The 24,168-nt window shown below is 40.2% G+C and overlaps 1 protein-coding gene across 2 annotated transcripts; it reads left to right on the plus strand.

Annotated features, from left to right (window-relative positions):
- The first annotated feature begins 10,615 nt into the window (after positions 1-10,615).
- On the plus strand, positions 10,616-22,188 carry zbtb49 (zinc finger and BTB domain containing 49). 2 transcript variants are annotated; one of them, XM_010880794.3, is made up of 8 exons: positions 10,616-10,694; positions 12,147-12,351; positions 14,087-15,258; positions 15,386-15,432; positions 15,545-15,618; positions 17,940-18,022; positions 20,507-20,668; positions 20,794-22,188. In XM_010880794.3, exons 2-8 carry the CDS (start codon positions 12,200-12,202, stop codon positions 21,525-21,527), a joined length of 2,424 nt encoding a protein of 807 aa, XP_010879096.1. In that variant the 5' UTR covers positions 10,616-10,694; positions 12,147-12,199; the 3' UTR covers positions 21,528-22,188. The 2 variants fall into 2 exon arrangements, with proteins under 2 accessions (XP_010879096.1, XP_019910728.1); XM_020055169.2 differs by lacking the exon at positions 10,616-10,694 and adding an exon at positions 11,603-11,835.
- Positions 22,189-24,168: the final 1,980 nt, after the last annotated feature.

A 24,168-nucleotide genomic window follows, 5' to 3' on the forward strand; every position in this document is an offset into this window, starting at 1 on the left:
TGTGAGCAACATTATAGAAGCACTACCGGGTCACGAAAATAAGACGTATTTCAAAATAATAGTGGCCAACGTATTAGTAGAACAGTGTCAAAAACTGAATTTACCAATTGTTTAAGAAAATATACCTATGTAAAAATGTACAAGAATTTATTAATGTTCATATTTGATAGAATAATAAAAAAATGGCTTTAAAACATGTTCCAAGGTCAAAAAGTAAACCAATGCAAAATAGTGAATATGGAAACATAATGCCTCATAAAAAAAAAACTCCCAGGAGAGTGTATAGTCAGAATATGGTGTCTAATTATGGGGCATTGTGTGGTACATCCAGCAACACTATATTTTCTACCCCCTCTTTAAACCCCAATGCAATACACTGAAATATACTATACATGGAATACACATAGTTCAAAAACTGTTTTGTTTCACAGTAAATGTATTTAAGGAAATAATCAATGGAGTGTGTAAAGTCACAATATGCTGTCAAATCATAGGGCACAAGTGTTACTGGCCTTTACTCTGCCACACAATTGTCCACATTGGAAATGACTGAATATGGAATACATACGGCCTAATAATGCCAAAACTGTTCAATGTGTCATGGTAAATGTGTCTAGGAAATACTCAGGCAAGTGTGCAGAGTCAAGTCATGGTGCACCATGTGTTACATTCAGCAAAGCAATATTTCTGACTCACTGGATTGTGATGAAATCAAGTCACTGCAATTACTGAAAGAAAAACTTGTATTAATATGACAGTTTACATAACAACATTAGGGTAATCAAGGGGTTAATTAATGTGTTACAAGTTTTTCCTTTTAAGGATATTTGTTTTACTGAGGGGGAATCTGATTCTGGTATTGTACGACCTACTCATTAACAGTGATAAATTAATAGTGATAGGTCCTCAGTGTTATTGAATGCAGCTATGAAAGTGTTTAATACAGACAATTTTGAGATGTATTTGAAGTGTGCTGGAAATTAAGTACAAATCACAATAGGGGATCTTGACTTCTTTATCATACGAGCTTGCAAAAGTAATTTAATGCAACAGGCTGACAAACTCGGTAAAAACAGTTTTGTGGTGACAGGTATAGACTAGAGATGTACAGCTTGTTGTTGAATTCTACATATCTCAAGGAAATCATTGATTTAGTGTATGGCATTTGCATAGTCCTGGGGAGTAGAACTATTTGTACATTATACAATTGTTCGCTGTACTTAATTAATTAATTATCTGCGCATCTGGACGATAAGGAAGTTCTGAAGAAAACAAAATGTATTTCATTGAGTGTAGAATTAACAAATCTATTGGCAAATTGTGTACTTTGCATAAAGCTGAGCATTTCCTAAAACACGTTTACCTCGGCACATGGCAAAGTTGAAACCATATTCTTACTCTACACACTCTCTTGAGTATTTCCTACAATACGTTTACTGCAACACATGGAATCCTTTTTGCTCTTTAAGGGGAAAAGTATCCTTTGTGTACTCCAGTTATAGGTGAGGTGAAAAAGATTGTGTTGTTGGATTTATAACACAATCCCTGTTAATTAACAAGAATGATATAATCAAAATCATGTTTTTACATATTAAATATATTCTCTACAATAATTGACTTAAGCTCTAACCATGCCTCAATATGCCCCACTTTATAATAATATAAAGTATTATGTAAAGTATTATTTAAATAGTAATAATTATTTTTTGTCAATTTCCTACATAGTTATTCATTTGAAAATATGTTTCACAATATGAACTACACAAAAAGTTTGATTTCATATAATGTATATAGCGTTTTACCCTGGACGTGTATTTTGAAATCAAAATATGAAAACCGGAAATCATGTGCTTGATGTCGAATCGCTAATGTTGCGTGCATGACGCTAATCAAATGAAATTTAATTCTCAATGCCTATAACAATTTAAAAGTAGTTCCGGGCCGGGTACTTCTTTCAAATTAAAAGTCCCACAATAGGATTAGAAACGTAAAACAATTGTCTAAAGATGTGGCATATAAACAGATAGTCATTGTTAATATTAACATTTCATTTGGATAAAATGTAGGTAGGTTTGTAAATCACATTTCAAACATGTGTTTAAGAGATTTAATACTGTATTATCATTAATCTATGGTGATGGGATTACAAATAATGATTTTTAGTCAACTGCTGCCGGCTGCAATGTCAAACATACCACGTGTCCATAAACCCAGAGTTCAGTCTACTCGTTACAGTTGGGCTTGAGCAAAGACTAGGTCGTAGAATGTTATGCTGTAAATATTGTCATGGCTCACATTAAAGGCAGGATTGCCGAGATCACTTGACCCACTCCGGTTACGTCTTTCACTTTGCCTTTTACCACAGAGACCGAGAGAGGATGTGAAAATGCTTTTCATTTTCAATGGTTCAGCATTCAACACTATTGTTCCATATGCCTGGACACCACCCTTAGCAACTGGATAGTGGACTTTACATCAGGCATACCTCTGTGAGGATTGGCGGCAAGACATCCTCCTCCCTGACTCTAACCACTGTACCCCCCTCAGCACTCTGCGTCACTCCTTTGATAAATAAAAGCATTAGTATCTTAACATTCAACCAGCATGTGATTGTTTGAAAGGTCAAGATGAGACACAATGAGATAAAAAAAAACATGTATGAATGTCACTTTTTTTCCTTCTCTCTAAACCAATGACACCCCCCCTCACATTAAAACATTAAAGTTACATTCTCTACAGCCGTTAGTCTGACATTGTGTTTCCACAAAATACATTATAGTGGAATCAGGACAAAGAAAGCCAGAACAACATGTTCCCAAACTTAAACTCTTACCGAAACTCAGTTAACAATCCAAAGTGAACTAATGACAGTATGTGCACATAATGTTAAATCTCTGTTAAATCTTCTGTCTCAAGGGCCAGACACAACCGAATAACATTGCTTTCCAGAGACCAGTGAGTTAGGCTGCAATACGTTGAATCTCCTTGGCTAAAAGAATACATTAGATTAGATTCAACTTTACTGTCATTGAACAGTAGAAGTACAGTACAACGAAATGCGGTTTGTGTCTAACCAGAAGTGCAAATAGAGTGCAGAGAAATTAAGTTTATGTTATGTATGTACAATATATGTCACATACGGCAATTTTAAATGTGCAGTGGAAAATTCACAAATGTACAGAAAATTTCCAGGTATTAAGTATAACATATGTACAAGTGAGAAATTGTTGTGGCAATTCTAAATGGCATTCTGAATTTGCAATCGAGGCAAATTGAAGGAGTAGGATAGCATGTGCAACTGAAATGCAGGGATAGCAGCAATGAGGTTCCCGAGATAGACACGTGTACTGTATGTAACAATTGAAAATGCAAGTACAGTGACAGTTTTAAATGAGCAATGTGGGCAAGGTTAAGGTGCAAATATGCAAACGACGTGCGATAATTCATGAAAGGGATTGATTGGGATATTTAGCAAGGCATCATATGACGTTATAAGGCAGAGAAACCATAGATCATTTAGCAATTTGATTTGGAGGCTGAGGTAAAACACATCACTATAAACATCTACATATACTATTTTTCTAGATTTGTTCATTTGTCCATTCAATATGAACTATTTTGGAAATGTTAAGTACAAAATTATTTTAGGCATTCCCTATATATATTATGCATCTTGTGCTTTTACTCGTACCTGTAATCATATGCTGTGAACACCATTCAGGAGCCACACGTCTCATGGCTAGTGATAAGACTTTAGGGCCAGTTACTGCAATGTCCCTGGCAAAAAAAAAATATATATATTCTGACAAGGTGCTTTACTCTATTTACTCGTGTAAGTTGCTCTAAAATGTGAAACCCATCCTGTAGAAAGAAGTGAGTTGGTTTTTCAAGTAGTTTTCTTTGTTGCATCTCTGTCACAATGGTGTCTGAGAGAACATGGACAATGTCTTTGTCAGCTCCTTATTTGAGTCATTCATTTCTTTCTACCTACTTTCTTCTTCTGCTACTATGAATTGGGAAGTAAACGGAAATGATGCAGATTGCAGTCTGGACTGTGTCGTTTGAGCAGTTATGAAGTCAAGGTTTCCACAGTTAAGTTTCTGATTCTAGTTGTCTATGTAAAAATGGAAACATCGGGGAAAAACATTATTGCATTGCCCATCTTAACTAAAACACACTTTAAGCCTGTAATCAGGTGGCCCAAAATGTCATTTGGCAGCACTGCATCTATGCCTGTAATAATGGCATGGTGTCAAGGATAAAAAAGACCTCAAACCCCTGACACTGGATCTACTCCTATTGACATTCCCAGGGTATATTAGTCTAAAGTGCATGACATTTTCTTTTGGCTCGGTTCCAGGTTTCCACACAATGTTGTGTTCTGGCTTCATTGTTGTACTTCATTGTCATGATGTCATTTTGCGTATTTTGGTTTTGTTTCTAAAACTTTCTTGTTTACATCCACATCCTGGTTATTTTATTTATAGTTTTCAAAATCAATTACTATAATCCACAAATGATCAAGGGGAGTATACCAAAGAAAGAATAAACAGTAAGACACTTAACACATTTTCAAAAGTGAATCTCAGTCAAAATAACCTTAAAATTAAGTCTTCAAAAAAGTATTTTCATTTAATTGCCTCAACATGTTGGCCCATATATATCTTACGTAAGATTGGATTAGATCATCATAAAATTGTATATGTCACTTGCAACAGTAGTGAAATGCTAACTTATAGACCCTTTCCCAAAAAGATTAATTGGGGGGGTGGGTGGGGGGGGCGGGGTTCTTTCCAGAACTCTTTGGTTGTCTGAATACCATGCTAGTATACTGTTGACAAGGACACTAAGGAACTTAACACTCTTGTCTTGCTGACATTGAGGGAGAGATTGTTGACCAGGCGACACACTGCACAGTCACTGACGTCCTTCCTATTGTCTGTCTCAACGCCATCCCCGATTAAGGTGGATCCGGGGAATAACGTCAACATTTTCATGAAACAAATTCCCCCAAAACAAAAAGAACTGAAGTGGTTTATCATTGTATGATGTAATATTTCAGAGCAAATGTTTCTTTATCTAAGCAACCTAAAGACTATTATGACTTTTATCATAAAATTCTGTAAAATAAAGTCAGAGTTTAGCTTGAATCTCAAATGAGAGTGGGTCAAAACATCCTTCTCAAGGGTGTAATATCTGTCATAGTAATAAGGCCGTTGCCTTTCAGACAAAAGGAGCCCGCACCCCTGGGGAATAAGAACCAGATTTCTACACTATTGTGCTCTTGTTTTTTATTGTTGTGCTTCATTGTTTGTGATGCTAAATCTTCTCGCATCTCACTACTGGCCGCCATCAAAATATCAAATTTCTTCCTAAAACCTTTATTATTTTCCCTTTTGTATGTGCTCAATCTACTCTACCTGTTTTTTTCTCTGGGGCCGTGTCTCGTTCCACCTTCTGGTTCTTTTATTTTCTGTTATTTTAGTGAACAATCTGGGGACTGGAAGAATGGCCCAAACACAGGGAGCCACAGAAACATTTGTTGTAACTATACCTGGTTCCCAAGGATCTAGAAATGTCCATGGCCATCTAGTCATCTAACAAGGAAGAATTCTACATCACCATGCATCAAGTGTTTCACACATAGAGATACAAAATGTTAACAGGTAATATGTACTGACATTTTTTAAAGATGACCTTTCCATAATGGACACTTATTTTTATTTATTGGTGTCATGTTAGTGGTACACAACATATTGTGACAGAATGTTGACATGCAGTTACATTATTCACTTTCTCTACATTTTGTGATTATATTTTTTGCCATCAATCTACACACAATATCCCATAATGAAAACAAGCTGTAAGGTTTCTCAGAAAATGTTCTCATGCACATTAGTATTCTTCATTCAGTGCTTTTTACAAGCACCTTTGGCATTGATCACAGCTTTGAGTCTTGGGAATGCCTCTACCAGCTTTGAAAAATTGAATTTCTCCCATTTGGCCTTGTAGATCCGGTCAAGTTCTGTTTGATTGGATGGTGAGTGATCTTCAGGTCTCCCCACAAATGTTTAGTGGGTTCAAGTCTGGGCTTTGACTGGGCCACTCAAGGCTATTTACGGACTTGTCCCAAAGCCAATTGTCTTGGCTTGAATGTGTTGGCAGTGTGCTTTGGGCTGTTGTCGTGCTGATAAATTAATCTTTGGCCCAGTCTTGTCTGGATCAGGTTTTCTTCAAGGACCTCTCTGTATTTTGCTCCGTTCATCCTTACCTCAATCCCAACGAGTCTCGCAGTCCCTGCCACTGTTAAGCATCCCGCCACCATTCTTCACCATAGACATTGTAGTAGCCAGGTGATGGGCAGTGCCCTGTTTTTGCCAGATGTAGTGCTTGGCATTCAGTGCTAGTAGTTGAATGGTTTCTTCAAATGTTGAATATCGGAGGAGAATTCCATTGTGGTTGGTGTCTGGTGCTTGTCAGTAAAAAAATGGTGAGAAAGAAGATGATTAGTTGCTCCAATCGTGATTTCATCTAATAAAATACCTCTTACCTATGCACATGAAGCTTAATTTTGTAACAGCTTCGTTATGTAAGAGCTTTAGTCCCTAAATTATTGCCGTATAATTATTGTAAAACAATGATTTGGTTACAAATGTTACAAATGTGATGTTTCAATTGTTTCCAGACAGACATAGTAAGAAGACTGTTGTGAAAAAGGACATCAGTCTTAGCAGTTGTGGTGGCGATCATAATAAAAAATTCCCAGTTAGCACTAGCCCTAATAACAGAGAATTGTCCTCTGGATATATTTCAATTACACATTTTGACAGGTCATGTAATGGAAAGTAAGAAACTCCCATTATTGTAGGCATGCTCTCCAACCTAAAGTCACCAAATCACAGCATGGATGCCACATATTGAATTACAATTGAATTCAGTTGAAGTCTTTGCCAAGCTAGCTAGCTGTTATCTTGCAAGCCGATTAGACAATTCAAAGTTACAAACACATCATTTCTGTTATTTTCTTTGTAGATGCTAGAGGATTGAAATAAAAATGAAATCTCCTTTAACTCTTTGTGGTCAGTAAAGATCCACTTCTAGAGAAGGGATGTTAATCCCTGTAGATCCTACACTGTATAAGATTAAAATTAATTACATTTACAAAACATGGGGACACTGTGTGGGGACACTGTGTGGGGACACTGTGTGGGGACACTGTGGTTCCCAACAGGCTGATGATGGACAGACAGAGATTGGTCCTTCTGCAGTGATGGTGATTTCTCAATGGTTAATTATGTTGTTTCTAACCTTCTAACCAGTTTACAATTTCACTGGTAGAACCTATTAAACTTTTTTCTTTTTTACCGATTTTATAGATGCTCCAAGGTTCCATGTTGTGGTAACAAAAATACATTATTGAATTGAAACAGTTAGTGGGTATACTCTGTATGAACTGAAACAGATTGTGTGTATACTCTGTATGAACTGAAACAGATTGTGTGTATACTCGGTATGAACTGAAACAGATTGTGTGTATACTCGGTATGAACTGAAATAGATTGTGTGTATACTCTGCATGAACTGAAACAGATTGTGTGTATACTCTGCATGAACTGAAACAGATTGTGTTTATACTCTGTATGAACTGAAACAGATTGTGTGTATACTCTGTTGAATTGAAACAGATTGTGTGTATACTCTGTATGAACTGAAACAGATTGTGTGTATACTCTGCATGAACTGAAACAGACTGTGTTTATACTCTGTATGAACTGAAACAGATTGTGTGTATACTCTGTTGAATTGAAACAGATTGTGTGTATACTCGGTATGAACTGAAATAGATTGTGTGTATACTCTGCATGAACTGAAACAGATTGTGTGTATACTCTGCATAAACTGAAACAGATTGTGTTTATACTCTGTATGAACTGAAACAGATTGTGTGTATACTCTGTTGAATTGAAACAGATTGCGTGTATACTCTGTATGAACTGAAACCGATTGTGTATATACTCTGTTGAATTGAAACAGATTGTGTGTATACTCTGTTGAACTTCTGTCATAGTAGTTTTCCTCTAGTTGGTGGAGGAATTTTAAGTTGTCAGGATTGTTTTAAGATCAGAGTCTATTTTAATGTAATAGGTGTGATCAATCATGGAGGCATTAATTATATTACATGGAATAAAGAGATTACCAGTAGAAGTGAGATTCTGCTGGATCACAGCCCACTTGGCTGTGGGAGGGAATTTAATTCTATACCAGACAGCTGAAAGGGTTTAAAACAATATATCATTGAGTAGTATTGAGGGCAAATGTAAGATCAGAGACATTTTGACATATTTGTGGCAGACTGGCGTTTTGTTTTCTCAGGTTGTTCCAATGACACAGTTAATTGAATTTGTCATTACATTTGGTTGGAAAACATATGAACGTCCGAATTATTAATGAAACAGTGGAGCATTTTCTGTTGTATTGCTTCATGTGAGAGAGAGGGAGAGATTGATCTGTAGGAAGAAGAGGAGGAAGAAGAAAAAACTCTGGCCTGCATGAGACAGGTATGTCCGGTAGGCACCTGCAGCCAGTACATTTGTTACTCATTGTTTATTATACATTGTCTTGTGTAATGTAATTCACAGTTCGCTAGTTTTCTCGTCTGTTTAGATAACTAAATACTGTATGTTTTCGGATGTGATAGAAATGAGTGGAGGGGTCCAACTTTCTCAGGCAGTTTGGCAACTAAGCAGAAGAGGCAGGTTTTTACACAATGTCAATAGTTTGTATTTTTATTTCTAAGACAGTGTTTGCTATTACGTTAGTTTTAACAGCTCCATCTTTTTAATGTTAATGATCGGCGGACAGACATTTCTACTGGCCAGTGAACACCTGCCATCATAGAATATACAGTACTGTATATATTATATATTTACGTTTTATGCAGTCCAGTACAAATCCAGTACAATTATTAGTGCTGATATTGTGTTCTTCTATTAGCTTATTAATTTCAGTTTTTCATTTCGAAAAACGTTATTTCTCAAGCTGTAAGCTGCAAGTGTGAATTTTGTGGTGTAGATTGCCTTGTGTAGGAAATACGTGAAGTGCGAGGGTAGCGAGTGCGTAAAGGGGAGGCAAAAATGAAAACAACAAAACGACACCTACATGGAGATTCTACAACGTTTCTTTAACTTTATCTGAAATCTACACAATGACTGCATCACACGGTCATGAACTTAACGGGACACAATTATACCCTTGAGGTGCAGGTGGCATACAAGGAAGTTAAATAGACAACATAATGGGTGATGAGGAGCAGGTCGGTGTGAGGCGCTGCTGCCATCATCTCCTGCAGCCTGATAGTACGCCGGCGAGGTGGAGCGCGCGAGAGGGAGGGGGCACGCAGCGCCACGCGGAGCAACCGTCACAACATAAAACATTTATTTTATACTTATGCGTGGTTATTTTTAACTAACATATTGGTATTGTATTTTATTGTCATTGTGTTTTGTATTAAATTGGCACTGTTCGTACAGTATACTGTTTCTGTGTTCTTCCAAATCTTATCCCAATATTGAATTATTTCCAAAAATTGATTTGGATAGTTTTATAGCCTACGGCACAGGTGTCAAACCGGTTCCACAAAGGGCCGAGTGTCTGCATGTTTTTGGTTTTTCCTATAAATTGGTTCCTAGTTCATACCTACACAACCAGGTGAGGGTAGAAACTAACCAATCAGTGACCTAATTAACCAATCAAGAACAAGGAGAGAGCAAAAACCTGCAGACACTCGGCCCTCCGTGGAACCGGTTTGACACCTCTGGCCTACGGGGTTTAAGGTTTTATATTCGGATGTACTAGTAGCACCCTCTAGTGGCTGAAAGCATCAGGTGTCTCATTCTAGTGTCCACGGCCTAGCCTTTGTTATTACTTCTTCTTGCTAATACATAAAAAATGTTGGCAGTTCATTTTGTGACTACATACCTAAACAACATTAATCCATTTTCAGGTCACATTTCACTGAAAGTTGTAGCCCAAGCTAAATTGAAACTGCAATGATGATATAATATCTGTAATTATTTTTCTCAACTCATCCTGATTGTAATTCTGCTGCACTATTGATCCATACATACATTAAGTCTGAGGTTTGTGTGACTTTAAAATAAGGTGCATTGTACAAACCAAAATGCCTGTACATATATCAACCAATACGAATTTAAAATAACATGATCATGCAGGCTGGCTATGGCCTAACCCGTTAGTTTCTGGCACCAATCAGAACATGTGAATTGTATGACTTCTTGAAATAATCAGAAAAGTTACAACAGTGGTTAAGACCTTGCTATTTGTATGAACAGACCTTTTTCGTTTTCCAGGGAATCTAGTGAGCAGACTAGATCATAGGTTATGCATACACAATTGACGGGTACCTCACGTACCCTTTTCCTTTGCCTTTGTCCGCCAGCTGTGTTGCATGACTGAGATTTTTTTATTTTTTATTTAACAGTTACATCTAAAGCAAATGGCAACGAATATTAACAAATGTTAATAATAATGTATGAGTAGACAGTTCTTTTTCATATACAGAAAATAAAAAACTTTATTTGCACCTCTTTTGAGTGACTTTTATTCTGAACATTCCGTGAACCGGAAGTACCTTTTGTGTTGCTGACAAGATGTTGTCACGCTGGCGAAGAGAGGTACGTAAACATGTTATTTAGTTCTCTAGTGTCATAGTTACGCCGGTATGTATTGTAATTAATATATTGTTTTAGCACAATCGCTGATTAGAGTGCTATCCTGTCTCTATGTTACACTTGCACGTAATCTGCAAAGCACATCTAGTTTTGATCCAATCAGCTGGGTTCTCAAAACAGTAACACGAATTCGCGCGGTTGTTGCAATGTTTCCTTCTATATTATTATCTAATTATGTTTCCTAAATAATCTGCACTGACAGGTCACATTTTAGCCAGTCCTCTTGTATTTGAAGTTCCATTAGCTTTCTTTTACAGCAAAATACTTTTCGCATTAGTAGTAAGAGTGCTAGCTAGAGTGCAACTAGCATGCAGTGATGTTCCCCAGAGGTCTTACCAGGTCATTTCGTGGTTATTTCTGAATTCTACGTAGTTGTAAACAATATGTCCAACATTTTACAACCGCAGATCAGATCAGGACCTTCTCGCCGGCTTTTTCTGCTGTCATCCTCTTGTGTTGCCTAACATTTTACCTCGTTACAGTTCATGTAATTGAAGTCAGTCAGCTTGAAGTGAAGTCGTTAGATCCTAATTAATGTATTCCACATTAATGGGAACTGGACACCTTTGGTCTAGAGCATTCCAAACATGGGTGACATGCCTGGTGTACAGAACCTTGCGACAGGGGGCTGTGCGTCATCATGCTATAACAACAGTAGGTCTAAGGAGCATTGCACAGTATCTCTCTGCAGTCTAAGTGCCAACAATAAAAAGGATTTGTGTCCATTGTCTGTATAACGTTATGCCTGTCCATACTATAATCCCGCCACCATCACAGGCCATGCAGTTCACAAAGTTGACATCACCAAGCCGCTAGCTCATACTGCTTCCTGGAGATGCTTGCTGATAGTTTGTGCGGAAATTCTTCACTTGTTCAAACGCAAAGTGTCCTCAGGTGTCCGGGTGACTGATCTCAGGCAATCCCGTCTGTGAAGAAGCCAGATGTGGAGGTCCTGGTCTGTCATGGTTATGACTTGTCACCGGCTCAAAGGCTGGTTGGACAAACTGCCAAATTGTCTGATTGTAGTAGTGGGTGGGGGCAGTACACTTGAATCCCAAAACAGTGCTGGAGCTACACAATAAGGGTATGTTTTCCGTTTGTACATCTATTTTTATGTGAAATGAAAGTAGAGGGCTTGATGTTTTTGTACCTTATTACAACTGAGAATCCACTGATGGAGTGTTAGAGGCAGTTCGAATTTAGATGTAGTATTTGGCTGCAAGAGTCAATTCGACTCTGGGCATAAAATTAAAGGTCCTCAGACTAATGAAATCCTAAGCGCCGTCTGCACATTTTATGGGCTGGTAGATTTATAACCTATATATAAAATGTCAATGAGGCATTGCTTGGTTATATGACATGCTCAGATCTTCTGTTTTCTGTCCTTTTTTGTAGATATTTTGATGGATGTTATTCCCCAGGTCACCTGAAGGCTGCTCTTAAGAAGCATGGAAGCGTTGTCCAGTCACAGTGCTTACCTCCTCCAGCAGTTACAGGAGCAGAGGATCCAGGGGCTACTCTGTGACTGCATGCTAGTAGTCAAGGGAGTGTGCTTTAAAGCCCACAAAAACGTCCTGGCGGCATTCAGTTCATATTTCAGGTGTGTGTCATTGATTAACTAACCACTCTAACTCATCTAGGGCCCGATTTAGACACCTTTCCTGTGCATGCCTTTCCTGTCAATTTCTCAGTATTCAGACTTAGCATATGCAGGTTTGTTAACAGGCTTTCTCAGGCTTGGTTCTCTTGGGGTGAGGTGAATAAATGTTACTTAACCGCTGATACATTTCCAGAGAGTGGGATCCACATTTTTTTGTAGTGTGTTGGATTGGAGTTCCAGCGTATTTATCTAAAGCCCCACCTTTATATTTGGTGTGATCTGTGCACTGTTTTCCACAACAATATAAATAGGCTACATGAGGTAAATTATATGATCTAGATTAGATACAGAAGTTGCTAGTAACCCTCTGGAACCACCACCCAATGGTGACAGAGGAAAGAAAGGAGAACTAAAACTGTAATGAATTGAAGCTTTTAAAGAAAACTAAAACTGTAAAAAGTTAGTTTGTAGGAATAACTTAATGTGGCTTCTGAAAGTGACTAATATTTACCAGAATGCAAAACATTATTATTATTTTTAAACATAGTGGTTCAGGCATATAAATACAGCCTGATATGTTGATGTTTATACCACATTTATCTCCAGAGATCATACCGTAAAATAGTAGGAAAATAATTGTCATTTATAATTGCAATCTCCTTGCAATCTAAACAGTTCTCCACCTTAAACAAAAAGCCATGAAACAGTTCTCCACCTTAAACAGAAGCATGAAATAAGCCTACCTCATGCCTAAGTTTAAGGTCAGAATAAGCTTGAAGGCCCTTTATTGACTTTATTTACGCCTGTAAGTCTAGGAGGGGTTACAAGACCATTTCCAAGCAATTTGATGTATGTAATTCCACTGTCCGACAGATTATCCGCAAATGTAGAAAAGTCCAGACCACTGGCAATCTACATAAGACAGATTGTCCCACCAAATTCACCAACGAATATCAAGACAAGAGTGAGGTTTGCCAGACAGCGCCCGGATAAAACCCAAACTGCTGGAACAATGTGCTCTGCACAGACGAGTCCAAGGTGGATTTGTTTGGATGCAATGGCAGACACCCACCATGTTTGGTGAAGATGAAACAGTGCATTATGTTTTGGGCTGCCTCGGGGCCTGGCCAACTTGATGTCATTGAGTCAAACATTAACTCATATTGTACCGGAGAAAGTGAGGCCATCTGTCGAAAAAACTGAAGCTGAACCAAACTTGGGTCTTCCCACAGGACAATGATCCAAAACACACAAGCAAAGCTACAACAGAATTGCAAACAGAAGAAATTTAGGATTGTGGATTGTCAGAGTCAAAACCCTGATTTCAATCCTGTCGAAATGCTGTTGGTGGACTCAAAGCAGGCATGCATATAGGAAAGCCCTTGTGTATAACAGATGAAGCAGTAATCTGAAGATGAAAGGGCAACAATTCCTCCGAGTAATTTTAAGACCGAGCCAGTCACAAGAAACGGCTACATTAAATTATTTCAGCCAAAGTGGGCAACGCCAGTTGCTGAAGAAGGGGTATTTATTTTTTCCGTAGAAATAAAAATGGATATCTATTGAATTTGGATTAATAAGTTAAAAAGTATAATCTTTCAGTGTCATTTTTGTTAAATTAAGTTATTCTCATATTCATGTGTCCAAATATGTAAATGTAAAAAAAACCCTAGAGCTTCTCCTGTTTGAATTATGGCAACATTATAAAATAAATATCTCACTTTTATTTCCACAGGTCTTTGTTCCAGAATTCGCCAAGTCATAAGAATGAGGTTTTTCACCTGGTCATTCAGGATGTGGGAGGCATCGGCCAGATACTGGACTATATGTACACCTCCCATCTGGACGTCAACCAGGACAATGTACAAGCGCTGATGGACATCGCACAGTGCTTGCAGGTCCCCAATGTGCAGGGCATGTGCAACGCTTTCTTGAAACCCTGCGCGCCTGTCGTCGAGGCCCCTGCTTTCCCATTGGCTGGTGTCTTGGCCTCAGAACATGACTGCCTCCTCGGGACAGGCCTTGCCCAAGATGTGGACCTTCACTGCCCTTCTTCGGAGGGCCAGAAGTCAGCCTTTGGCAGCGGGGCTCTTATGTCTCACAGTGGGAGCAGTGCCTGTGAGACTACAGCCAGCACCCAGCCAGCCCCGGAGAAGCAGTTAGTCCATGGCTACAAGCTACGCAACTTCTACAGCAAGCAGTACTTCAAGCAGAGTGCTGCTGCGGAGACCAGCAACGCGGCGTTGAACCACGGCCCGAGTCCCCTGGTGTTGGTCGAAGAGCAGCGGTACCAGTTTGGGGTGACGCAGCCATGCAGGAGTGTTCCTGTGTGCTCCGGCGAAACGGCTCAGTCCGACCCACCTTGTTCCCAGGCTACGCCAGTTGAGAAGGAGTGTGGTCCGACGTTGCCTGCTGAAGAGCTGTCCGCCGCCGCCAACTCTGGGGGGAAGGTCTCCCCGGTCAACAAGCCCATGCGGCCAAAGAAGGCAGTCTACCTGAAGAAATACAACTACCTGCGCTCTCAGAAGGCTCTAGAGGAGATGTGCGTCGAGCCGAGGGGGGAACCGGTCAATCACTGCTCAAATGAGACTCCCCATGAGGAGGTGGTGGTCCAGGGCAAGGCACTAGTAGCTCCCGTTGACTCCCTGCCTCCTGTTAACTCCCTGCCTCCTGTTGACTCCCTGCCTCCTGTTGACTGCTTGACTAGAGACGTTGAAGTGGTACCGGAGTCTGTGATGGATTCTCAACTTCCCAGTCCGATACCTGTTGACCAGGAGGTGGACCCGGACCGGCCAACTGTCCGTGAGCCAACAGAACCGACGACTAAGGCGCAGTACTGCTGTGAGATTTGTGGCAAGACCTTCAAACACCCAAGCAACCTGGAACTTCACAAGCGCTCACACACTGGTAGTTTGTTAATTTTACAATTTGTCATTACAGGTTTTTTGGAGTTCTGAAATGTAAATGTGCACGTGAGGAAGGAATTTACAAAAAAGTGAGTTTTTGTAAGGATGATGCAAATATTTCCTTCCAGGGGAGAAGCCATTCCAGTGTAATGTTTGCGGGAAAAACTTCTCACAGGCAAGGGAACTCATTTTTCCTTTGTTGAATTCATTTATTAAAGAAAGAGAGCATGGTTGGAAGGTTTGCATTAACACCGGCTATTCTTCTTGATGATTTCTTTCTTTGGCAGGCGGGTAATTTGCAGACCCATTTACGACGCCATTCTGGAGAAAAACCATACATCTGTGAACTCTGTGGGAAAAGGTGAATATTTTTATCCATACCTTTTTACTTACCATATTGATTGAACTGTCATACTCAGTAATGCAATGGACAGTTCGAAATCTCCAACTCCTGGGTTCTTAATGACTATGTGTTTGTTTTAGTCATTTATAACTTGTGCGCATTTCACACATTTTGGAAGTCTGCTCACATACAAACATATTGATGTGTATCAATTTAGCTTATGCATACATAATGTTTTAAATAAGACCAAACTGGACCTGTGGTAAAACAATATACAGTGGGGCAAAAAAGTATTTAGTCAGCCACCAATTGTGCAAGTTCTCCCACTTAAAAAGATGAGAGAGGCCTGTAAAAAAAAATTGTATCCAGAAAATCACATTGTAGGATTTTTAATGATTTATTGGTAAATTCCTCAGTAAAATAAGTATTTGGTCACCTACAAACAAGCAAGATTTCTGTCTCTCACAGACCTGTAACTTCTTCTTTAAGAGACTCCTCTGTCCTCCACTTGTTACCTGTATTAATGGCACCTGTTTGAACTTGTTATCAGTATAAAAGACACCTGTCCAGAACCTCAAACAGTCACACTCCAAACTCCACTATGGCCAAAACCAAAGAGCTGTCAAAGGACACCAGAAACAAAATTGTAGACCTGCACCAGGTTGGGAAGACTGAATCTGCAATAGGTAGGCAGCTTGATGTAAAGAAATCAACTGTGGGAGCAATTATAAGAAAATGGAAGACATACAAGACCACTGATAATCTCCCTCGATCCGGGGCTCCACGCAAGATCTCACCCTGTGGGGTCAAAATGATCACAAGAACGGTGAGCAAAAATCCCAGAACCACACGGGGGGACCTAGTGAATGACCTGCCGAGAGCTGGGACCAAAGTAACAAAGGCTACCATCAGTAACACACTACGCCGCCAGGGACTCAAATCCTGCAGTGCCAGACATGTCCCCCTGCTTAAGCCAGTACATGTCCAGACCCGTCTGAGGTTTGCTAGAGAGCATTTGGATGGTCCAGAAGAGGACTGGGAGAATGTCATATGGTCAAATGAAACCAAAATAGAACTTTTTGGTAAAAACTCAACTCGTCGTGTTTGGAGGAGAAAGAATGCTGAGTTGCATCCAAAGAACACCATACCTACTATTTCTTAAAGAGAGGGGGGGAAAATTTGTGGACCAGTCGGCAGAACATTTCACATCTCCAATGCCTTCAATCAACTTTTCCCGCCAACATAAATATGATGGGCTGTCTGCGAATTCTGCAACGTCATCTAGGGTTGGCCACTCAAAACATATGCCGATGACTTACACTATGACAAAGGCATGCTTCAATGTCAAAGACATACTGTTGATATGTACATTTTTACTATTATAACCCATACCTCCTATAATAACCCATGCCTCCTATTGTAAACCATGCCTCCTATTATAAACCATGCCTCTTATGGGATTGTAATATTTTAAATAGGTCTACATATTACCTACTAAGTCATTATTTAAATAATATGCACATCGTAGTTTCTTGTAAAAGCTACTTTGGTTATATGAATCTTCATTGCCTGAAAAGTTCAGCAATGTATTCTGGAATGGTAATGAAAATACAGTAGAACATTTTAAATAAATATTTTAAAAAATCTGACTAATGGCAAATGGCTGCATACTTGTATATGTTGTCCTATTTTACATTTTTTTTATTTACAAATCAGTTTAATTATATCTGCATTAATTGTATTTATTTACCTATCAGCTTGCATTACAATATTTCAATATTTCAACCACTACCCGACATGTGCACTTTTTGAGATTAAGAATTATTGTGCCACGGTAAATATTTGTAAATGCCAACTTCCGCTTGAAAAACTGGTTGGTACACATGGTTTGAAAATGAAGCCCCTGGTGATTTAATAGGTATGCAGGGTTTTGTTCCAGCACGGCAGATTAAGAACCTTGCAAAACCTCTAGAAAGTACTGTGGAGGGCACAATCAATACAAAACAAAGAACCAATGCATTTGACCAGGGTTGCTCAATCTAGGTCCTGAAGCACTGAAACATGTTTTTTTGTTTCCACCTGGTAGTTAGTATAACTCATCTGGTACCCTAGGTCTGAACTAGTCCCCGTTTTGAAGGATATGATGAAAGTTAAAAATTTCTGCCCTCCAGGACTGAGATGGCGCCCTGCTTTAGACCCTTAAGTAATAACAGAACAATCAGTGTACATGCTATAAATATCTGGATTGAAAGGGATGTGAGTCATTGACTTTGCTATCAAATGTGTTGTGTTTGTGTTCCTCTGACATCTTCTCCCTCTCTGACTGTGGTGTCTCCCAGCTTCGCTGCCTCGGGGGATGTCCAGCGTCACATTGTCATCCACACAGGAGAGCGGCCTCACCTGTGTGACATATGTGGACGAGGTGAGTGCTTCAACCAACGACTGAGATCTGAGATTCCAGTATGAAGTTAACAACCCACAACTGACATCTCAGAAGTATGAATCTGAATGGCCAGACAGCGCCTGGCCATTTAGCGTGCCTGCTACCTCCAACTGACACACTCATCCACTGTTTGCACACAATAAATCAATTAGCATGTACAGTGGACATAAAAAGTCTACACACCTTTGTTAAAATGCCAGGTTCTTAAAAGAATGAGACAAAGATAAATCTTTTCAGAACCTTTTTCCACTCTTGATGTGACCTATAATATGAACAATTCAAATGAAAAACAATATTTGAGGGGGAGAAATAAAAAATTAAAACCTTACAATAACCTGGTTGCATAAGTGTGCACACCCTCTTATAACTGGGGATGTGGCTGTGTTCAGAATTAACCAGTCACATTCAAACTCATGTTAAATTTAAGTCATTGCACACCTGCATAATTTCCTAAGCATTAGATATACCATGGAACACAGTGAAGACAGTCATCATCAAGTGGAGAAAATATGGCACAACAGTGACATTACAAAGAACTTGACGTCCCTCCAAAATTGATGAAAAGACGAGAAGAAAACTGGTCAGGGAGGCTTCCAAAGAGGCCTACAGCAACATTAAATGAACTGCAGGAATTTCTGGCAAGTACTGGCTGTGTGCTACATGTGACGACAACTCTCCTGTATTCTTCATATGAATAGGCTATGGGGTAAGGTGGCAAGATGGAAGCCATTTCTTACAAAGCAAAACATCCAAGCCCGGCTGAAGTTTGCAAAAACAAATGTCAAGTCTCCCAAAAGCATGTGGGAAAATGTGTTATGGTCTGATGAAACCAAGGTTGAACTTTCTGGCCATAATTCAAAAAATTATGTTTGGTGTAAAAACAAAACTGCACATCACCCAAAGAACACCAATACCCACAGTGAAGCATGGTCGTGGCAGCATCATGCTTTGGGGCTGTTTTTCTTCAGCTGGAACCAGGGCCTTAGTCAGGGTGTAGGGAATAATGAACAGTTCCAAATATCAGGCAATTTTGGCGCAAAACCTTCAGCCGTCCGTTAGAAAGCTGAAGATGAAGTTCACCTTTCAGCACGACATAGACCCAAAGCACACATCCAAATCCACACAAGCATGGCTTCAACAGTGGAAGATTAACGTTTTGGAATGGCCCAGCCAGAGCCCAGAGCTGAATCCAATTGAACATGTGTGGGGTGATCTGAAGAGGGCTGTGCCCAGGAGATGTCCTTTCAATCTGACAAGGAGCGCTTTTGCAGAGAAGAGTGGGCAAATATTGCCATGTCAAGGTTTGCCATGCTAATAGACTCCTAGCCAAAAAGACTGAGTGCTGTAATAAAATCAAAAGGTGCTTCAACAAAGTATTATTTTAAGGGTGTGCACACTTATGCAACCAGGTTATTGTGATTTATTTTTTCATTTTATATTTTTCCCCCTCAAAGATTTCAGTTTGTTTTTCAATTTAATTGTTTACGTTTTAGGTCACATTAAAGGTGGAAAAAGTTCTGACATGATTTCTCTTTGTCTCATTCTTTTACATCACAATAATCTGGCATTCTAACAGGGGTGTGTAGACTTTTTATATCCACTGTAGGCCTGAAGGCACCAAAATACACAAAGCATTCAAGTGAACTGCCTGTGAGAAATTGCTCAAAAACCAGTAAGACGACCGAGAATAAAGACGGTGGCGACCCAAGCTGAAAGTGTGTCACAAAGCTATAACGGCATGAACACAGGTAACAGGTGAACAGGTAATCAGAATGCATAAATGAGAGGGTACTCTCATTGACGTCAATATGCCATGACACAACACCGTGATTCAGCTTCACCACAGATGCTGTCTTCTTGGTGTGCAACGCTTGGCGCTGCAGGTGGATTGGCGTCGCATTTTCTAGCCTGACCTCGTCGTCTCGACACTGCCTAGCGCCTCGGCTGCTGCAGGAGGGTCCTGAATGCACGCTTTCGTGTTTTACTGGGAAACTATGGACTGCGCTTGACTTGGAATTAAATTAGTGCAGGAGCTGTCTCAATCAATAACAGCAGGGTGTCAGTGCCCTTAAATGTCAGCCCCTAACTTACCACAATAACTGGCCGTGTCTATTTGTAGCCCATGAATATCTAAATGGAGGGTTACTGGTCTCTGATCACATAGCTGCCGGGTGGGTTAGGGTTCAAGACTGATTGAGACCTAAGCTTTTCAAGGTATTGTCGTTTGATGTTTAGGCTGAAATGTGGTTAGAATGGGGTTCAGGTGGGGGAATGTAAACATGAGTTTTCCGGATGAGTTGTTGGCCTCAACCAAATACATAAGGTAGGCTACTTGAATAATAGGCAAAGGCATATGGTAGTCAAGCGATATCCACTGTAAGCATTTTGAAATGCATCGTTGTTACCATTATAAAATGTTACTTAGTCCTCATTGAATGCACTTCTGTGTCCTTGCTCACTAAGGCTTCAGCAACTTCAGTAACCTGAAGGAGCACAAGAAAACCCACAGCACAGACAGGGAGTTCACCTGCGACCAGTGTGGCAAGTCCTTCAACATGCACAGGAAGCTGCTGAAGCACAAGATCAGGCACTCCGGGGCGAAACCGCACACCTGCCAGACCTGTGGTGCGTATTGACCTGTACCTGTGATTACGGTGTCCACGCTCCTAGGGGGGCAGACCCAGAGGCTGTTGTTTCTGGGAAGTGATATATTATCTTGATAACTCACGTAAAAAAAAAACGTACCGCAGGGAAGAGCTTCGCTGGGACAGGTGACCTGCGCCGCCACGTGCGAACCCACACCGGGGAGAGACCCTACCTCTGCAACGCCTGCGGCAAAAGCTTCACCCGCTCGGCCCTCCTGAGGAGGCACTGCAGCGGGCACTGCAAGGCTACGCCCGACGAGGCCGGCCCGGACGCGGAGGACCCAGAGCAGCCTGGCAGCAGCAGCACCGACGGGGAAGGGGGAGGCCCGTTCCACAGGCCTGCCGGCCGAAGCAAAGCCCCTGTTCCCAGGCGCCCGCCACCGGCCTTCGCCGCCCCTTCCCAGGCGCCGGCGCGCTCGAATTCCCCGTCGACTAGCGTCCACCTCAGCCCGACAGCCTTGACGTCCTTCCCTGAGCTGCGCTCCGTCGTGCCCCGGCACCTTCTCCCCTCAACGTCCTCCCGGCAGCAGGAGAAGTGCCCTCCTCTAGCGGACTCCCTGAAACTGGGCAAACCTCACATACCTCAGGAGGCCCTTGTGTTTGGCCCCTACGCGGAAAACGGCCCAGTGGGGGTGGAGATGCAGCAGCTGGGGTCTGGCGCCTCGGTGGTGTCCCGGCCGTATCTCCCCACCCCTGACAGTTACTGTGGGGCCCTCCCGGGGGCCAATCGCGTCACTGGCCCCCCCTACAGGGCAAGTGAGGGTCCCTTTTTTTCCAGTGTCACGCTGTGGGGGCTGGCCATGAAAACACTGCAGAATGACACTGACATGGATCAGTGAGAACTGGTGCGGTTTGAGTGCATCTAATGTGTCTTTCCTTCTGTTTGTTAGCACTGATTTAAAGGCATGGTTTTAAGGGAAACCAGCACTGGGTGCCAACTGATCTGCTTTCCTCTGTTTTGTTATTTCACATCATTGTAAATGTAGGGAAAGGGACAAGGAATGGTGGCTGCTCTGACTTTATTTACAACTGCCCATGGAATTCTCTAAGGAAGGCCGACTTCTTCACACTGACGTTATCTGACTTGAATTAATAAAATATCTCTCAGGAATTTTCTTTATGAGTTGTATATTGTTTTAGAACAAGTTGTTATAAAGATGTCAAGTTTATATTTGTATGAATAACCATGTACCGTTATGAAATAAAGACAAATATATATGTTGCAGGATGTGGGGTTCTCATGCTACAATGGTGTGTTCGTTATCTCGCTCATTCCATCTCTTGAACGAAAACCCTATGACACAACGTAGAGAAGACGCTTTTCATTATGGCTTCAATATGTTTCTCCTTTAGTGTCTCCAACGGAGTGGCTGTGTTATCTCTTCAGAACATGACTTTAGTCTGCAGTCTGAGTTCCTCTGCCATCTTGTGACACTTCCTCCATGATTGTCAAGTTATGATAACCACAACAGTGGTCTATAAACTGAGAATAAGCAGTGATCATGATGTTCTGTCTTTATTTACTCCCAGTTCACAATTTAACATTTTAGGGAAAAGTGGGATGGGAACAACAGCAAAAGCATAGGAAATGTTTCAGAAGAAATTCCATAGCACTGCAGCAAGTGGGGGGAAAAAACAATTTTACAATTAAGTCAAAAAAATATAGAATCATCGTATTGCTCTGGACTTGTTGCACACACGTATGTTTCATGTGAAATTATTTGTTACCTCCTATTTCCTCCCTCGGTTTTGTCATATCCAATTGTGTCATCGCACCAGTTCGTAACGGATTTGGTGGTAGTGGTCAACTTGGTGTTACAATGTACTGACTCAGGCTGCTGGAGTAGCAAACACTGGATCCCTACCAATTGGCCTACCGGTCGAACAGGTCTATAGAAGACACCATCTCCACATCTTTACACTCTTCCCTGACCCACCTGGACAAAACCTATGAGAGAATGCTATTCATAGACTTCAGCTACAAACGCATGTCTCCCTCGGGGACCTCATTGCTGCTATTTCTGCGTCCTGGTTGCACGTGCTACCTTACTCCTTCAATTTGCTTCGATTGCACATCTAGAATGCCGTTTGGAATTGCCATTTGTACCCATACAACTATTATCCCACCTGTAACATACACTATACATAATACTCTGCCCTCTTCTATTTGACTTAATTGGGCATTTAGCATTGACATTTGTACTGCATTTGACTTAATTTCACATATATACATTCCACTTGTAATATGCATATACTTAATACTTGTAAATACTTGTACATTTTCTGCCCTCTTCTGGTTAGATGCTAACTGCACTTCGTTCTACTGTAGTTGTTCAATGACAATAAAGTTAATTCTAATCTAAATGTAGTTTTTAAAAGGAGGCATTCGCAAAAGAATAACTTAGAGGACTAAGATGTCTAGTTATTGGGAATTATTTTTAATAAAACTAAATATAAAGAACATTTCCATAGTAAATTCTCATTGCTGAATTACATCCTGATTATCTGTTACTTTTATCTGAAATATATACTCTATGCTTTTGCAAAAGTATTAATACCATTGAACACCGTATGGCATTCACTTTTCCAGATGACGTTCACCACTCCTTTGTTGCTTTGGCCTTTTACTTGGGGTTATTGTCCTGCTGAAAGGTGAATTTCCTCTCAAACTTAAGTTTTTTAGTGGACTGAAGCAGGTTTTCTTGCAGTATCCCTGTTTTTTGGCTCCATCCCCATTCTTTCATTTTTAACAAGATATCCAGTTGCTTCTAATGAGAAGCATCCCAATTGCATGATGCTGCCACCAGCATACTTCACTATAAAGATTGTGATTGAGGCATTAGCAGTGTTTGTTACCCTCCACATATAGCACTCTGTGCAATGAGTCTCCACAGCGCAGGGATTGAATACGTATTGAAGCCACATATATATTTTAATCCTCACTAGTATTTCCAAACATAAAACTAATGTCTCTTCAATGTACCATTTGTAATTCAGTAATGTGAGATAATTGTTCAGAGGGTTTTGAATACAAACGCTCAACCAAAAGTATTAAGGATCTTTTAAAAGAAATAAGCAACAAAGTTGTGAAAACACAGATTGGGGTTGGGTATAAAAAGGTTTCAAATGTTTTGAATACCCATTGTCATCAATGGACCATTGAGCATGTTAAGAAAATGATGGATGTAGAAGTTGTATTGCACCAATAAGATCCAGCCTAAATGTACTAGGTATTGTTATACATATCTTTTTTGCAGCAATTATACGTTTTGGGAAATTAATGTGACAAACAGACCTAATATTTTTTTTGTTGAAAACTCATTTCTTAAGTGATGCAAAAGGTCTGATGTACTGCAATTTCAGCAAAAACACTCTATTATTTACCCCTTTCCAATAAACATTTACTTAAAAATGTTTTACTAAATTGTCAGTTCCACGAAAGTGTAGGAGATGCAGTGTTACGTCACTTGCATTAACAGC

The sequence above is a fragment of the Esox lucius genome, chromosome 17 (genome assembly GCF_011004845.1).
Source record: "Esox lucius isolate fEsoLuc1 chromosome 17, fEsoLuc1.pri, whole genome shotgun sequence".
Classification (NCBI taxonomy): Eukaryota; Metazoa; Chordata; class Actinopteri; order Esociformes; family Esocidae; genus Esox; species Esox lucius.

Coding starts and splice junctions, on each gene's coding strand:
- zbtb49 (XM_010880794.3), top strand. CDS start 12,200: ATGGAAGCGTTGTCCAGTCACAGTGCTTACCTCCTCCAGCAGTTACAG. Junction 15,259..15,385: donor TCACAAGCGCTCACACACTG/GTAGTTTGTTAA, acceptor ATTTCCTTCCAG/GGGAGAAGCCATTCCAGTGT. Junction 18,023..20,506: donor GTGTGACATATGTGGACGAG/GTGAGTGCTTCA, acceptor TTGCTCACTAAG/GCTTCAGCAACTTCAGTAAC.